Source organism: Protomyctophum bolini, assembly GCF_963924005.1.
Source record: "Protomyctophum bolini genome assembly, chromosome: 9".
Classification (NCBI taxonomy): Eukaryota; Metazoa; Chordata; class Actinopteri; order Myctophiformes; family Myctophidae; genus Protomyctophum; species Protomyctophum bolini.
The window spans coordinates 414,891-434,029 of record NC_137870.1 but is presented as its reverse complement, the minus strand read 5'-3'; the positions used below and the strand labels follow the sequence as shown (position 1 = coordinate 434,029).

At 43.5% G+C, this 19,139-nt stretch overlaps 1 protein-coding gene across 4 annotated transcripts in view; it reads right to left on the bottom strand.

The window, feature by feature from the left end:
- The window catches only part of git1 (G protein-coupled receptor kinase interacting ArfGAP 1), a 35,838-nt gene extending 19,018 nt beyond the window's left edge, over positions 1-16,820 (bottom strand). For 2 of the 4 annotated variants that reach the window (XM_080771575.1, XM_080771577.1), the window contains exons 1-7: positions 16,197-16,820; positions 9,082-9,215; positions 8,731-8,843; positions 7,891-7,996; positions 6,727-6,813; positions 3,170-3,300; positions 1,455-1,549 (exon numbers count right to left, since the gene is read on the bottom strand). In XM_080771575.1, coding sequence (XP_080627701.1) covers positions 1,455-1,549; positions 3,170-3,300; positions 6,727-6,813; positions 7,891-7,996; positions 8,731-8,843; positions 9,082-9,215; positions 16,197-16,257 — 727 coding nt within the window. In that variant the 5' untranslated portion in view covers positions 16,258-16,820. The remainder of the gene's footprint in view (positions 1-1,454; positions 1,550-3,169; positions 3,301-6,726; positions 6,814-7,890; positions 7,997-8,730; positions 8,844-9,081; positions 9,216-16,196) is intronic. The other 2 variants (XM_080771574.1, XM_080771576.1) reach the window with 2 other exon arrangements.
- Between the last annotated feature and the right edge of the window lie 2,319 nt (positions 16,821-19,139).

Genomic DNA, 19,139 nt, shown 5'->3' with positions numbered 1-19,139 from the left:
GCTTGTAGATCTGTGTTCACTATAGCTCTGTGATGCTTGTAGATCTGTGTTCACTATAGCTCTGTGGTGCTTGTAGATCTGTGTTCACTATAGCTCTGTGGTGCTTGTAGATCTGTGTTCACTACAGCTCTGTGGTGCTTGTAGATCTGTGTTCACTATAGCTCTGTGGTGCTTGTAGATCTGTGTTCACTATAGCTCTGTGGTGCTTGTAGATCTGTGTTCACTATAGCTCTGTGGTGCTTGTAGATCTGTGTTCACTATAGCTCTGTGGTGCTTGTAGATCTGTGTTCACTATAGCTCTGTGGTGCTTGTAGATCTGTGTTCACTACAGCTCTGTGGTGCTTGTAGATCTGTGTTCACTATAGCGCTGTGGTGCTTGTAGATCTGTGTTCACTATAGCGCTGTGGTGCTTGTAGATCTGTGTTCACTATAGCGCTGTGGTGCTTGTAGATCTGTGTTCACTACAGCTCTGTGGTGCTTGTAGATCTGTGTTCACTACAGCGCTGTGGTGCTTGTAGATCTGTGTTCACTACAGCTCTGTGGTGCTTGTAGATCTGTGTTCACTACAGCGCTGTGATGCTTGTAGATCTGTGTTCACTATCGCTCTGTGGTGCTTGTAGATCTGTGTTCACTACAGCTCTGTGGTGCTTGTAGATCTGTGTTCACTATAGCGCTGTGGTGCTTGTAGATCTGTGTTCACTATAGCGCTGTGGTGCTTGTAGATCTGTGTTCACTATAGCTCTGTGGTGCTTGTAGATCTGTGTTCACTATAGCTCTGTGGTGCTTGTAGATCTGTGTTCACTATAGCGCTGTGGTGCTTGTAGATCTGTGTTCACTATAGCTCTGTGGTGCTTGTAGATCTGTGTTCACTATAGCTCTGTGGTGCTTGTAGATCTGTGTTCACTATAGCGCTGTGGTGCTTGTAGATCTGTGTTCACTACAGCTCTGTGGTGCTTGTAGATCTGTGTTCACTATAGCGCTGTGATGCTTGTAGATCTGTGTTCACTACAGCGCTGTGGTGCTTGTAGATCTGTGTTCACTATAGCGCTGTGGTGCTTGTAGATCTGTGTTCACTACAGCGCTGTGGTGCTTGTAGATCTGTGTTCACTATAGCTCTGTGGTGCTTGTAGATCTGTGTTCACTATAGTGCTGTGGTGCTTGTAGATCTGTGTTCACTATAGCTCTGTGGTGCTTGTAGATCTGTGTTCACTATAGCTCTGTGGTGCTTGTAGATCTGTGTTCACTACAGCGCTGTGGTGCTTGTAGATCTGTGTTCACTATAGCTCTGTGGTGCTTGTAGATCTGTGTTCACTATAGCGCTGTGGTGCTTGTAGATCTGTGTTCACTATCGCTCTGTGGTGCTTGTAGATCTACACCTGGCACTGCTCTAGTGGTACACGGGGGTACTACACCTGGCTGGGTGTTATTATTATTATTATTATTATTATGGTTACCTGGGCGACGACCACACAGGTAGAAGGCCAGTCGGTCTGTCAGCTCATACTGACACTCTATGAGCCGATCCGCTAGCTCTGTCTGCCCCGCTTGTCTGGGGAGAGAGACACAGAGAGACAGAGAGAGAGAGAGAGAGAGACAGAGAGAGAGAGAGAGAGAGACAGAGAGAGAGAGAGAGAGAGAGAGAGAGAGAGAGAGAGAGAGAGAGACAGAGAGAGACAGAGAGAGAGAGAGAGAGACGACATGAGAAACGACATGAGTCTACCACTGTTTGTCTAGAGAGAGACACACACACACACACTAAAGTATCTCTAGAAGCGTTTATATTCCCAACGAGATGCTAAAGTATCTCTAGAAGCGTTTATATTCCCAACGAGATGCTAAAGTATCTCTAGAAGCGTTTATATTCCCAACGAGATGCTAAAGTATCTCTAGAAGCGTTTATATTCCCAACGAGATGCTAAAGTATCTCTAGAAGCGTTTATATTCCCAACGAGATGCTAAAGTATCTCTAGAAGCGTTTATATTCCCAACGAGATGCTAAAGTATCTCTAGAAGCGTTTATATTCCCAACGAGATGCTAAAGTATCTCTAGAAGCGTTTATATTCCCAACGAGATGCTAAAGTATCTCTAGAAGCGTTTATATTCCCAACGAGATGCTAAAGTATCTCTAGAAGCGTTTATATTCCCAACGAGATGCTAAAGTATCTCTAGAAGCGTTTATATTCCCAACGAGATGCTAAAGTCTCTCTAGAAGCGTTTATATCCCCAACGAGATGCTAAAGTATCTCTAGAAGCGTTTATATTCCCAACGAGATGCTAAAGTATCTCTAGAAGCGTTTATATTCCCAACGAGATGCTAAAGTATCTCTAGAAGCGTTTATATTCCCAACGAGATGCTAAAGTCTCTCTAGAAGCGTTTATATTCCCAACGAGATGCTAAAGTCTCTCTAGAAGCGTTTATATTCCCAACGAGATGCTAAAGTATCTCTAGAAGCGTTTATATTCCCAACGAGATGCTAAAGTCTCTCTAGAAGCGTTTATATTCCCAACGAGATGCTAAAGTATCTCTAGAAGCGTTTATATTCCCAACGAGATGCTAAAGTATCTCTAGAAGCGTTTATATTCCCAACGAGATGCTAAAGTATCTCTAGAAGCGTTTATATTCCCAACGAGATGCTAAAGTATCTCTAGAAGCGTTTATATTCCCAACGAGATGCTAAAGTCTCTCTAGAAGCGTTTATATTCCCAACGAGATGCTAAAGTCTCTCTAGAAGCGTTTATATTCCCAACGAGATGCTAAAGTATCTCTAGAAGCGTTTATATTCCCAACGAGATGCTAAAGTCTCTCTAGAAGCGTTTATATTCCCAACGAGATGCTAAAGTATCTCTAGAAGCGTTTATATTCCCAACGAGATGCTAAAGTATCTCTAGAAGCGTTTATATTCCCAACGAGATGCTAAAGTATCTCTAGAAGCGTTTATATTCCCAACGAGATGCTAAAGTATCTCTAGAAGCACAGAAACATGAGGTTTTTCAAGAGTGTGTTACCGTGCGTAGTCTATGGGTGTGCGTGCGTTCAGGTCCATAGAGTGTGTTACCGTGCGTAGTCTATGGGTGTGCGTGCGTTCAGGTCCATAGCTCCAGAGTGTGTTACCGTGCGTAGTCTATGGGTGTGCGTGCGTTCAGGTCCATAGCTCCAGAGTGTGTTACCGTGCGTAGTCTATGGGTGTGCGTGCGTTCAGGTCCATAGCTCCAGGGTCCGCTCCGTAGACCACCAGCAGCTCAGCCTGGAGGATCTGACCTGCCTTCGCCGAGACATGGAGGGGCGTGGTGCCTTTCTCCTGGAGACGCACGCACGCACACACGCACACACACACAGTCACACACACACACACACACACACACACACACACACACACACAGTCACACACACAGTCACACACACAGTCACACACACACAGTCACACACACACACACACATACACACAGTCACACACACACACACACACACACACACACACACACACACACACACACAGTCACACACACAGTCACACACACACAGTCACACACACACACACACACACACACACACACACACACACACACACACACACACACACATAAACTCTGATAAAAGCAAGTACACATTCTATACCTACATTTATATTTCTGTGGTACGGCGGTGTCTCAGCTGTGTTTATATGTCTGTGGTACGGCGGTGTCTCAGCTGTGTTTATATTTCTGTGGTACGGCGGTGTCTCAGCTGTGTTTAATGTTTAACAGACGTAGCGCTGGTGGCGGGACGCTCCGCCATACGGAGTGTAATTACCTTCCGTTCCGTCAGATAAGCTTTATTATCGATATCAAAACCGGATCGCCGATTTATATCTTTTCTTTTTTCATTATTATTTTGGCTCGGCCTTTCCTTCTTTAGCGCTCCTATAGAGCGTCGCAGTCCCTCCCCCTTTCAGAACAACGAGTGGCCCAGGAAATGAATCGCAATGCATTTTGACCATAGAGGCATTTCTTAAATGATTTATTTAAAGACCTTTTAAGCGTCGTACGAAGCCAACTCTTGTCGTGACAAATCATGACAACAAACACAATATTTTGGACCAAAGAAACGACACTTTTTTTGTTGTTTTTCTTCTTTGTAATTATTTGTTTGGTCCAAAATATTGTGTGTGTTGTCATGATTTGTCACGACAAGAGTTGGCTTCGTTACGACGCTTAAAAGGTCTTAATAAATAAATCATTTAAGAAATGCCTATGGGAAAAATGCATTAAGGATTAATTTCCTGGGCCACTCGTTGTTCTGAAAGGGGGCGGGACTGCGACGCTCTATAGAAACGGGTTGCGTAGCAACCACGCCCCCCCGACCGCCTCCCATTATACAGGCTGACTAAAAGCTGAATAACTCCTAATCTACGGAGCTCTCCATGGTCTGGATAAGACGCGCGATGTTCGGAGGTCTTTGCTGATTCTCCGGTGGTCTAGATGGAAACATCGGGCGCTTTCTAGAGCAAGGATGGCTTCATTTCAGCCCGTTAGCATTGACGCTATTCATTAGCATAAGGATGGACGCCCACAACATCCGCTCTGTGCCGTGTGTGTGTGCACCCTCTGAATCGCCTCGGGAGCCCTCGGGCAGTCTGAGGTTGGCTTTGCGTCCAGCAGGTGGCAGTATACGAGTTCAATTACGTCATATGTAGCGGGATTTTGACCCAATGTCTCCGTTCATTGTCAATAGCAAAAAGACGTGTTTTTGGACAAAAGCTGTATATTGGAGGGGCTAGCACCCCTTAACACTAGCACGTCGGAGCAGCCGTTCTGACCGATTTTGAGATTTTTAAGTTGATTTTTCTAAGCCCATGGAGTCCAGAGAAAGTTCCCCTTGCATGACTTTGTCTAAATATTGGCTTGAAATCACCTATGTTTTTTTTCTTCATCTAAAACGTTTTGTAAATATGATTTTAGGGCATAGATATACCTACTACTAAGTGTAATGCTTAATTGGGTCGTCCACTCACAGTTAACAGTCTTTGTATTGAGTTTGTGCTTGAAATGTACTGTAATTCTGCAAACTGTTAATAAATATTTCAATCAATCAATCAAAAACTAGGTCTGGCTATTTCGGCCAAATCGACCGGCGTCCCCCCTTTCTCCCCCACTCGTCTAAAGATCTCCACAGTTCACACCTCCCTCTCCAGCTGGAGACGACATTGTTGCCTGCACGCATGCACGCACTTTTATTTTTCTCTTATAAATACATTATTATACACCCAATGGAAATGTACACTTCACGGATTATAGGCCATTTGGCATTAGAACAATCGGTAGAACATTGGCCGAGAATAGCACAATTTAAATATCAACCTTTTTTGTCGCGCTACTTGATCACGGTGGCCGCACCGAAAATGGATGATCTGCAAGCTCACAACGCGCTGTCATGCAACACATGGAGCTTGTAGATACACGGATGACAATAAACATTTCACAGAATATACACCACTTTGCATTAAAACAATTGGTTGTGCATATAGGCTGCATAGGCACTTGTGAAACTATAGCCTAGATTTATGGATGTGGAGGACTGGTGTTGTGAGGTGATCTTGGCATGCAGAGATCTGCAAACTCAACACGGTGAACACGCATATAATAATATAAATGAGGGCTGAGGCTGATTAAGTTTGCAAATAACGGCCCGTATGTAGGCCTGCTGCTGTGGATTCATTTGTTCCACAGCCTATTCTGGCATATAGTAAATATCGCCAGCTCTTTGTCAGTCAAAGGAGTTCTGTCCGTCCTTCTTTGTCTGTAAACTTGCTTCCTTATCGTAGCATTTCACGTGTGGAGTTTATTATTTTTTCATCACCAGGCTGCAGACTGTAGCCTATATTTTCGTTCGCGCTGATGAAACACCAAGGGAGTATAATTTATAATGCCAACATTCAGGTTGATAATAAGCAGCGGTAGCCTCACTGCCTCAGTCTTCCGTTCCGTGTGCAACACACTGCCGCCGAATGTGACGTTTACAAGACGATGGTAAAGTCGGGGGGGTTGACGACTTTACCAACGTCCAGCTGGAGAGGGAGGTCTTTAGACGCGTGGGGGAGAAAGGGGGACGGCGGTCCATTTGGAACGACTGGCAGACTGAGTGGGAGTGAATTTTTTTCAGACATAAATAGCTGATCTACAAGGTCACAGCGCGCCACCGAGTGGCACGCTACGAGCTTGTAGGTCTGCTATTTTTGAAGAATCGTAAAAATGCGGCACAGATCTTTGAATATATATTCTTTCAGAGCGAACGTTTTATTATTTTTTTTAGAAACATTTATCGGGCCCGTTAGTCCCGTTATTTGATTAATTTGTGTGCTACTAGGTTTTTCAACTTAGGAGCACACGTGCTACTTGGAAGAACACCCTGGGCGTACAGAGAACACCCTGGACGTACAGAGAACACCCTGGGCGTACAGAGAACACCCTGGGCGTACAGAGAACACCCTGGGCGTACAGAGAACACCCTGGGCGTACAGAGAACACCCTGGGCGTACAGAGAACACCCTGGGCGTACAGAGAACACCCTGTACGGATGTCTAATAATTATGCTACTCCAAAGAACCCTCAATTCTCATCATCATTTTATTTAACTCACGACCACGGTCACATGGTATGGAGCACAGATTCATAAAAGTATACAATACAGACAGACAGACAGACAGACAGACAGACAGACAGACAGACAGACAGACAGACAGGTTTACCGGGTGGAAGAAGCCAGGCTGCGCTCCCAGAGACAACAACCTCAGACACGTCTCCAGACTTCCTGTTCTCACGCTGGAGTGGAGTTGCTGAGGGAGAGAGACATAGAGAGACATGGAGAGAGAGAGAGAAAGAGAGAGAGAGAGAGACAGAGAGGGAGAGGGAGAGGGAGAGGGAGAGGGAGAGGGAGAGATAGCGACAGAGAGAGATAGCGACAGAGAGAGAGAGATAGAGAAGAGAGAGAGAGAGAGACAGAGACAGAGACAGAGACAGAGACAGAGACAGAGACAGAGACAGAGACAGAGACAGAGGGAGAGGGAGAGGGAGAGGGAGAGGGAGAGGGAGAGAGAGAGAGAGAGAGAGATAGCGACAGAGAGAGAGAGAGAGAAGAGAGAGAGAGAGAGAAGAGAGAGAGAGATAGGGTTGTTTGTCGACACAGAGTACAGCATAGACACAGTGACCCCACAGTGACCCCTATGGGTGACACAAAGTAAAACAATGATTTTCTTCATAATTGTAATATTGGTATTTTGAGGGAATTGTTTGTATGTTACACGTTTATAAATTGTCTGCATGATAAATGGTGTATTTTATGATTTTATAAAATGATTAAATGGTGTATTTTATGATTTTATAAAATGATAAATGGTGTATTTTGGTCGTTTTTTGGCATTCATTTGTTGCATGTTTTGAACTTGTATTTGGACATTTTTAATGCTGCCCATTTCTTGTTAACCCTTTCAGGACGGGAACCCCTTTTGGTGCATGTTTTAAGCATTATGTCATACTTTAAAGCCCCGTTCGATTGGAACAACCTCCCTCGACCTCGTAGACCCATCTCATCATATAGTAGCTTCAGGACCTTCCTTACATTCACATCTAGACTCAACTTGTCTTTGCTTCTAACCCGACTGGAACCTTTTATGACCCTGAAATATTATGCGCTGTGACCTTATCTACACTGTGTATTATATGTCAGGTCAGTATTAACCCTTTCAGGTCAGTATTAACCCCTTCAGGTCAATATTAACCCTTTCAGGTCAGTGTGTGTGTGTGTGTGTGTGTGTGTGTGTGTGTGTGTGTGTGTGTGTGTGTGGTATGTGTGTGTGTGTGTGTGCGTGTGTGTGGTATAGTGGGGCATTGTGGGTAGTGTAGTCTCTCCTCACCTTGCTCAGGTCCGTGGCGGTAACCCCGTCGTCTTCTCGACACGGCAGCTTGTGGACGAACGACAACATCTGGTACTTTGACCTGATGAACTCTGACTTCACTGTGCTGGAGAGAGAGAGAGAGAGAGAGAGAGAGTGAGAGAGAGAGAGGTAGCTACAAAAATGCAACTCATCACTTTAAACAGACTGCCCCCCCCCCCGCTCCTCACCCAACACACACTCGCTAGAAACACAACTACAGCATTGGAACAGACACACAAGCTCCTCCCCCTGTCGTCACATGGCGTCACATGGCGGCAGCATCGCGTTACAAAAGGCACAAATTAAATCCGACATGCGGACGGCAGAAAATCCACCGAGGACAGCGTTTTTTAGAAGAAGAGTTATGGCTGTTTGAAAACCTTCCTTTCCACTGAAAATATATATATATGCAATCCCATAGTTGGAACGGTGGGGCGTTGCTATGGGAACCGGACGGATGTTAAAAGCTTCCGTAGGCCTCAACCATTATATAGACGGAGTCTACGTTGGGGTACGTATATATATACGCACATGGGATATGACGCCACCTAGTGTCGACGTACGTATATATACGGACTTGGGAAAGAAAGAATTAAGAGTCTTCGGAAGCATTAACATTTTAACCGCGCGGTAACAACGATTTAGCATTGAGCACATCGGCGCGTTGTTCAACCCAGCTCAAGCAGAGATACCAGGAGCCCGCTTTACGGTAAATATTATATAGCGAGACGATAATTAATTAAGTGTGTAAAGGTTCTTACAGGACTCTATCCTGATTGGTTCACAGTGTATAAAGGTCAAAGGTTAAAGCATTCTTACTGGACGTTGTCCTGAGGGTTTGGTTTCCGTCGTCCACTCTGGATCTGAGCGGGATCCAACAGGCTGTGTTCCCAGATGGAGTTAGCGCCGTTAGCCGCTAACGTCTGCACCATCTGAAACACAAGGAGTTAGCACCGTTAGCTGCTAACGTCTGGACCATCTGAAACACATGGAGTTAGCACCGTTAGCTGCTAACGTCTGGACCATCTGAAACACATGGAGTTAGCACCGTTAGCTGCTAACGTCTGGACCATCTGGAACACATTAGAGTTAGCATCGTTAGCACAGAGAGTTAGCAGGGTGGGGGTCTGTGTTACCTGTATCAGGGCGGGGGGCGGGGTCTATGTTTACCTGTATCAGGGCGGGGGGCCAGCCGCTGTGTCGCAGGTGTTTGACAATGGAGATGTGTCGTCCCAGACTGCGATGCACCGAGCAGCACTCATCACACACCAGAACACCTCTGTTGATGCTCGCCCAGCCCGGATCTGAGAGAGAGACAAAGAGACACACAGCGAGAGAGAGAGAGAGAGAGAGAGAGAGAGAGAGAGACTCGTCAGGAATCAGGATATGTTGCCAAAATAAACAACTACACTTTAGAAACAAGACCAAATAAACAACTACACTTTAGAAACAAGACCAAATAAACAACTACACTTTAGAAACAAGACCAAATAAACAACTACACTTTAGAAACAAGGCCAAATAAACAACTACACTTTAGAAACAAGACCAAATAACTACACTTTAGAAACAAGACCAAATAAACAACTACACTTTAGAAAAAAGGCCAAATAAACAACTACTCAATTAATTACCAACTGCTGCTTTATATCTCCAGAATTGTCTATTAAATGAGCCTATAACAGTCCATTTGGACAGTCTTAGAGTTTGTTACACTCACACTTACATAGTCACATGGACAGATCCTGTTGTTGTTTACACACACACACACACACATACACACACACACACACACACAAACAGACACAGATATATGCATGTCATCATATAATAGCACAATTGTGGAGATATAATGCAGCTGGTAATTAATTGATTTGCTTCAATTCTTGGTTTTTTTATTATATCAAAGTCCATGACTTTGATATAATAATAAAACTGCATGTCTGCATGTCTTCCCCCATCTCTCTCCCGTCTCCTGTCAGCCTACTGTCTGTACCTAAAAATAAAAGAAAAAAGAAAAACAATAAAAGGCGTAAGCCGGGAAGAAAAAAAACAAACAAATCTACAAGCTCCCAACGTGTGAATATATGAATATTATGCAGTGTGAGCTTGTAGGCTATTTTAAATATTTTATGTATATTTTTGATCATTATATATTTGGTAAAGGAATGGTTTTGGTCACCTGACAGCAATATATCTGACTATCAGTAGATATTGAGAAACGATGATGTCACCGTTTATTAGCGCATATCATTACTTGCGCAAGCAGAGCGCGCAAGTAATAGTTTCGCCCGCTCGTATGCACCGTCGCAGCCAACCCGCCACTTTTGATGCGTATGCACCGTCCCAGCCACCCCGACACTTTTGATGCGTATGCACCGTCCCAGCAAATTGTGCCTGATTTGCTGGGACCAGATTACATGGTGTGTGTATATGTATAACTAGCTCTCAATGATGAGGTAAGAAATATTTGGATTAAAGGACCCAATGCCCAACCAAACATATTTAGTAAAAGATGGAGTCCTGTACTGCCTCTACTGTCGAGGTAGCAGGCTTTCGGAATCTTGAGTAACCAAATACACTTCTCTTCAGACCTTCTGGTGTACCCATACACCTTCCTCCATCTCCAGTATGTCTGTTCCCAGTATTGTTTACCTCCCATTGTTGCCGTCGCTCTGTCGTTTTTGTCTCGCTGTATACCTGTATTTTTTGTTGTTTTGTTTTTTTTTGTTTGTGAAGTACTTGTAAAAGTATGTGAAGTTGTTTGTGTGTATGAGTGTATCATTTATACATCCTGTGAAAGTATGCAGCTGAGGTTGTGAAAAAAAAAAAAAAAAGATCAGTTGTAAGAAAAATGTATACCTGTAATTCTGTGAAGTTGCCTAAACTGAAATAAAAACAAAGTGTAATTGGTTTTCGATGGTGACGTAATGACGATATGTTTTAGTGTTGGGAGGATTAAAGGTAATGCTCCTGTGTATACATGCATGTAATCTGGCACCACTGCCGTATCAGGCACAATTTGCTGGGACGGTGCATACGCATCAAAAGTGACAGTTTATAACGGTCGGAAGTGCTTGCGCACTCTGCTTGCGCACTAGTTGGCCATTTATGGCCTACTAGTGTGCAACAAGCAAGTATGCACTCGACAGAGTGCAGTTCTAGTTTTTACTATAATTAGGTGAGAAATGCAGCTTGTGCCTGCATGGAAACTACACAGATATCTATCCATCATTGTTCATGTTTATATATCACTGATCACTGTTAACCCATTCTGACCGGGAACCCATTTTGGTGTTCAGCATCATGTTATGCTTTAGCTATTGAAAAACAGCAGATCTACAAGCTCATAGCGCGCCACCGAGTGGCGCGCTATGAGCTTGTAGGTCTGCTATTTTTGAAAAATCGAAGAACGACTGACATTTTTAAGAATCTGATCTCAGGTCAGAATGGGTTAATCAGACCAGCGTGTGTCCAGTGGAAACCTGGTATGAATCTGATCTCAGGTCAGAATGGGTTAACAACTTTAAAACTTAAATCATATGTTGCATCAACTGCAGCGAGCAAAGGCTCTGCTCTGCTGCATCCAATACTACATATATCAGCCTACTAGTCCGGTGATTGGTGATTACATTTGTATTGGTGCCGAGTGCAAAGCACAACAGATTGTTTTAATTCAAAGTGGTATATATATATATTCTATGAAATGTGTATCGTCATTCCGTGTATCTACAAGCTCCAAGTGTTGGAGCTCCACATGCAGAACGTTGTGAGCTTGCAGATCCTCGGTGCCTCACTCACCACCATGAATCCAAGCAGAGGTCCTCACAAGTATATGTAAAACACTTCCAGTCCTCAGCAATGGCGTTGCGCAAAAAGTTGATATTTTACTTGTGAGATATTCAGATAATCTTCAACCGATTGTTATAATTCGAAGTGGTATATATTCCGTGCAGTTTATATTTTCATTGGGTGTACAAGTCATGTTTTTTAATATGTCTTTATCAAATGATATAGAGAGATGGTAAGCCATGCAGCCCATTGACTGCATGTCACTGTGCCTACATCCTGACAATGTGCACGCGTGGACTTGTATTAGGGGCCGATTCATACTCCTATTTTAGAGCCGAATAAAAGTCGGTTCGGCGCTGTAGAGCCTACAATTTGACGTCATTTGAGGTTCGGGGGGGGGGGGGGGGGGGGGGCGGGTACCGTCCTAAAGTCGTCTCTTCGGTGCTGCTGAAACTTTCTGACGAGCCGAAATCATTTCGGCACTACAGCGCCGAAACAGCGGTGAAATAGGAGTACGAATCGGCCCTTAGCCTGCCCTACATTATAACGTGACATTTATTATACAGCTCGAAAATATAGCCACTCTACGAGTTCACAACTGGTTGTGGACACTTCGCATGTACGTATAGCCTGGGCCTTAGGTTTCCACTTGACAGCACTCACGCAGTTGGTTTGATTGACACCGGAACATATTGACATGTCAATCTGGAGCCTGAGGTCCCCGAGGAGTTCGGCGCGGGGCGGAGGGGGTCCGCGGTAGTATGCGTGGGAGTCCACTGTCCGCGAGTACAGTCACTGAGACTCAAATGTGGTCTGCTGCCACGTTTTATCGGCGCTCCGCTGTTTTTTTTGCCCCCTCAATGTCGTAACTGTTCTATTAGTTGGCTCTGGGACTGCAATCATGGCTAATGGCTGGGAAGCTTAGACGCGTCACTGCGTGGCAGGTGAAATAGCCAATGCGAACTGTCTAATCGTAATACTTAGGCACAAACCAAGTTACCAACTATTGTCGAAGAACAATGTTGATGTAACCAAGAGATTCGCTGAGTGAGCTATATTTTATATACAGAGATTTAGAAGGAATAAAAAAAAACGTGAGCCGACAATTCCTCCTTCCGTGAGGCTGTTTCTCTTCTCCTGCGGACTCGGAGATCAGATCACACTGTGGAGTGGGCGTGGCTTCCAGGAGTGCGTGTGCGTGCGTGCGTGTGTGCGTGTGTGTGTGTGTGCGCAATCAAAAGTACTCAGCAGTATAGTTGCCAGTGTTGCCAACTACTACACTTTATAAACAAGCCCAAAAAAAACTACACTTTATAAACAAGCCCAAATAATCAACTACACTTTATAAACAAGCCCAAATAAACAACTACACTTTATAAACAAGCCCAAATAAACAACTACACTTTAGAAACAAGCCCAAATAAACAACGACACTTTAGAGACAAGACCTAATAAACAACTACACTTTAGAAACAAGCCCAAATAAACAACTACACTTTAGAATTAAACAAGACCAAATTAAAAAAATGCAATTCAATTCAATTAAATTGGCTTCATTGGCATACGTTTAATACATTTTAACTGGGGACCTCCAACATCATATTTTAACTGGGGACCTCCAACATCATATTTTAACTAGGGACCTCCCAACATCATATTTTAACTAGGGACCTCCCAACATCATATTTTAACTAGGGACCTCCCAACATCATATTTTAACTAGGGACCTCCCAACATCATATTTTAACTAGGGACCTCCAACATCATATTTTAACTAGGGACCTCCCAACATCATATTTTAACTAGGGACCTCCCAACATCATATTTTAACTAGGGACCTCCAACATCATATTTTAACTAGGGACCTCCCAACATCATATTTTAACTAGGGACCTCCCAACATCATATTTTAACTAGGGACCTCCAACATCATATTTTAACTGGGGACCTCCCAACATCATATTTTAACTAGGGACCTCCCAACATCATATTTTAACTGGGGACCTCCCAACATCATATTTTAACTAGGGACCTCCAACATCATATTTTAACTAGGGACCTCCCAACATCATATTTTAACTAGGGACCTCCCAACATCATATTTTAACTAGGGACCTCCTAACATCATATTTTAACTGGGGACCTCCCAACATCATATTTTAACTAGGGACCTCCCAACATCATATTTTAACTAGGGACCTCCAACATCATATTTTAACTAGGGACCTCCCAACATCATATTTTAACTAGGGACCTCCCAACATCATATTTTAACTAGGGACCTCCAACATCATATTTTAACTAGGGACCTCCAACATCATATTTTAACTGGGGACCTCCCAACATCATATTTTAACTGGGGACCTCCCAACATCATATTTTAACTAGGGACCTCCCAACATCATATTTTAACTAGGGACCTCCAACATCATATTTTAACTGGGGACCGTGACCTCCCAACATATCATTTTAAAAGGGGACCCCAAACATAATCATATTTTAACTGGGGACCCCCAAACATAATAATATTTTAACTGGGGACCCCCCAAAATAATCACATTTTAACTACCACACACACACACACGCACAATAATCTATTTTGATGAATTGAACAATGTGGACCCTGTTGTAAACAAGTGTAATGCTTAATTGGGTCGTCCACTCACAGTTAACAGTCTCTGTATTGAGTTTGTGCTTAAAATGTACTGTAATTCTACAAACTGTTAATAAATATTTCAATCAATCAATCAATCAATAAGATTTGAACAGTAAAACCCCGACATAATCATATTTTAACTTTAACATTTTTCTTTTTCTCTTTCTTTCTCTCTACACACGCACACACACAGTAACACAATCACAAATATACAATAACACAACAAATATGTTTTTGAATAGCCGTGGTAACACATTTATCTGGGGTTTAGCTGTGGTCCACAGTTCAAAGCTGGGGACCCCCTGGAAGCCATGCCTCATGGACCCCCTGGAACCCATCCATGGACCCCCTGGAACCCATCCACGGACCCCCTGGAACCCATCCACGGACCCCCTGGAACCCATCCATGGACCCCCTGGAAGCTATGCCTCATGGACCCCCTGGAACCCATCCATGGACCCCCTGGAACCCATCCATGGACCCCCGGGGGTCCCCGGACCCCACCTTGAGAATCACTGCTTTAGCTCAACATGCTAACTCAGCAGAATAAACAACACTGATGATGGCCATAATAACTAGCTGGAGTTAGCTTTAGCTCAACAAGCTAACTATCTGGAGTTAGCTTTAGCTCAACATGCTAACTAGCTGGAGTTAGCTTTAGCTCAACATGCTAACTCAGCAGCAACACAACACTGATGATGGTCATAATAATGGCGTTAGCTTTAGCTCAACATGCTAACTAGCTGGAGTTAGCTTTAGCTCAACATGCTAACTCAGCAGCAACACAACACTGATGATGATGGTCATTGCTCACGCATGCTAAATAGCTGGAGTTAGCTTTAGCTAAAACAAACAGAGGAACAACTGAACAGAGTCTTAATTAATTCATAACGTTTTGTTTACAACGAAGAACTAAAACAACTAAATGTTGTTTGTTTTCTTTAATATCAGACCAAAACAACCACATCACTTGCTATAGGTGGCTAACGCTAGCTAAGCTAAGCTAACTGTGTGCCTGTCATAATGAAAGAACCAAAACAAACAATAACACACCGTTATTTAGAAATAACGTCTTTAACCACTAGTACACGCACACACACGCTCATGTGTAAATGTCAGAGCAGCAGAGCTTATAGTCAAATACAAATTTTAATAAATACTAATTATCCATGTATAATGTTGCTGTCTGAATGACTGTTGAGTTGTAAGTTACAACATTCTTTATTTGAGGAATATAAATTAATAAATGTTATTATAATTCCACCCAAAATATTAATACAAAATAATAGTAATTTACGTGTGTCTACGTGGGCGAGAGGCTCGTGCCACATGAAAAGTAACATGAAATTAAAATAAATGAGAGTCCATCCATGGTTGGAAAGAACCAGAGCAGGACGCTATAGCTAGCGGCTTCTCCTCTCCTCCCAGGCCGCTCTCCTAGCCCCTCTGCCCGGCTGACAGTGACAGCAGCCCCGGCCTCCTGGTTGTAAAGAACCAGGGGAGCTGTCTCTCCACCCAGGCCGCTCTCCTAGCCCCTCTGCCCGGCTGACAGTGACAGCAGCCCCGGCCTCCTGGTTGTAAAGAACCAGGGGAGCTGTCTCTCCACCCAGGCCGCTCTCCTAGTCCCTCTGCCCGGCTGACAGTGACAGCAGCCCCGGCCTCATAACCCTCTCTCTCCTCTCCCATCATCCGATCCAATTAACCATGGCTCTGTTCAAAAGCAACGCTTTAAATAAGCCTCCCTGTATTATTTTAAGTTTTCTGTATTGATTTAATTCATGCTTGGTGTGGTGGACTGGTGGTCTGCGGTGGTGGTCCGTGGTGATGGTGGTCCTACCTGACGCACTGCAGTCGGCGCAGACCTCCGTTCTCTGGAGCTTATTCCTGCTGGAGCACATGATGGTGATGTCGCTGGTTAAACCCGGGCCGAGGTGGCTGGAAGTCGGCCTGAGGCTCCGCCGCTGCCCGGGCCGAGGTGGCTGGAGGTGGTCGGCCTGAGGCTCCGCCGCTGCACCGCCGCTTCACTTCACCCGGCGCTCGGTTGCTTTCCTCCCGGCCGCAGCACTGCCGCTGCCTCCCCGCCCCCCCCACCCCCGCGGGTCTAGCGGGCTGGCTGTTTAGCGGTGGTGATGGAATCAATGATGGAGGTTCGTCTGTAGTATTCAACCTTTATTTTTCTCTCTCTCCTTCCTTCCCCGAACAATCCCCTCTCAACCTCCCCGGAATAGAAGCCTCCCTCCTCGGCTCTCTCCGGGGTCTCTCTGCTCCCCCAGAGGACCGGCTGCTGCAGCTATTTCAGTCCGCCAGTCCGCTCCTCTCTGTCGGCCTGCTATAGTCCCAAACCCCCCTCCTCACCCCCCAGGTGGTGGTTCTTCTATTAAAATCTAAACGAATCAACAGTGTCTCTATAAACACAGTGTTTTCACCATTATGTTATGGCTGTTATTGTCACGGGGATGACAATAAACAGTATCGTCTCCCTCCTCCATGTTTAGTGGATCTCCCCCCGGGCTGCGGTGCAGTGAGTGACCAGCAGATGGCAGCTCCTCCCCGGCTGTAGAATATATGTCACTACCGTTAACTAGTACTCAATTAATTGTGTTACTTAGGTAAAATGATCAACACTGAAATTAATATAGAAATACAATTAAAAGCCCGGTATTAGTATTTATTAACAGTTTGCAGAAGTATATTTTTACACCTGAATAGAATTCAACAGAATGAGTGAAATACGATGTAAAAATGATTACAAATTCATTTTAACTATATACGATTGCTACACAATCTGTATACGCCCTATGATTAATATTACATGGGAAGACACACGTGCACCAAACGTGCACGCTCATATATGTGCAAACAATTACCTCCGCGGGGTCAGGAGGTCACTTGCCCAAATATGCAACCATGGTTTCGACCTGTTGAGTACAGAGTGACGTAGAGGGTGTGCTGTGACTGGCCAGTCGCTGTGATTGACAGCCTACACCTAAACCTAACCCTAACACCAGTAAAACTACACCTAAACCTAACCCTAACCTTAAACTCAGTAAAACTACACCTAAACCTAACCCTAACCTTAACCTCAGTAAAACTACACCTAAACCTAGCCCTAACCCTACCATAACCTCAGTAAAACTACACCTAAACCTAGCCCTAACCCTACCATAACCTCAGTAAACTATACCTAAACCTAACCCGTCCCTAACCCTACCATAACCTCAGTAAAACTATACCTAAACCTAACCCTAACCTTAACCTCAGTAAAACTACACCTAAACCTAACCCTAGGCCTACCATAACCTCAGTAAAACTATATGTAACTGCTCCCAAACCATCTTTATCCGTGGCAGAAATATGACACCGTTCCAACTGATCTCACTTAAGGCTTTTTATTTCTCCAAAGTGATGACCGTGAAAAACTGTAACAAAAACATAATATATAATATACCTAAACCTAACCTCAGTAAACTATACCTAAACCTAACCCGTCCCTAACCCTACCATAACCTCAGTAAAACTATACCTAAACCTTTCAATTATTTGGGGTTCCAACCTCATGACATATCTAATAGTGGTTTCAATGCAAACCGACCACTAGGGGTGAGCAAAATTACATATGCACGCACGCACGCATACAATACATACAGAACTTGGATTATTTTATTTATACAGTTAAAATTGCTTTCATAGATTATGAATATTATAAAAGAAGGTAGGAGTAAATAAGTCTTTACTTCTTCAATGATCACATTGTTGTCCGTTCTTTCTTTGTTTATTTCATCTGTTTATTTCATTTTTTTTAAATACATTGATTACCTGAAAGTTCTAAATAAGGATAATCGAATCAAATGAAATCAAATGAAATCAAGGGCTGCTGATGGACATGACATTGAGCATGTAATGTCCGAGCACCGCAGCTGGAGGGCGCTGCTGTTTAATGTAATCTTCAAAAGGAACAGAAGAGAACGCAGGGACAGGGTTGCCAAGTCCGATAATTATAAGTGACTTTGTCTTTGTAAATTTGTTGCTTGTAAATATTGCAAGATTTATTTTGCAGGTTGTGTTTTGTGGGGGCTTATTGTTTCTAAAGTGTAGTTGTTTATTTGCTCTTGTTTTCTGCAATGCACTTTTTTCTGGACTGCCTAAGAAAATAACTGACTGTTGTTTTTAGGATTGATTTAAAAAAATAAAGGTAATGCTCCTATGTACTGTATACATGTATGTAATCTGGCACCACTGCCGTGTCAGCCACAATTAGTCATTACGTAATTTGCTGGGACGGCGCATGTAAAAAAAGTAGTATTATTAAGTATAGTACAAGTTTCTATCTATAAAAGAAATACAGTTTTATCGATTTAGAACTATTCTGGATCCCTTTTTAGTTTCTCAAAGAAAAATAAATCATCGATATCTGATGAAAAAAAACTGAAAGAAAATATGTTATCACGTACACAGTATAATTATTTAATTATTTATTGTAAATTGTCTCTCATACTCATGATTTGACAGTTTTTTACCGGTAGAAAGTACTTGCGCGCTCTGCTTGCGTGTGCACGTGTGCAACAAGAAAGTATGCACTCGACAGAGTGCAGTTCTAGTTATTATTATTATTATTAAAGTGTAGTTGTTTATTTGGGCTTGGTTCTAAAGTGTAGTTGTTTATTTGGTCTTGTTTTCGTAGATGTGGTCGCTTGTTTATTTGGCTAAATCTGGCAACACTGCTTCTGGGGCAGAATTTCCGTCTAAAGAACAAGGATTAGTCTTCCAGGTTTTTTCCGGG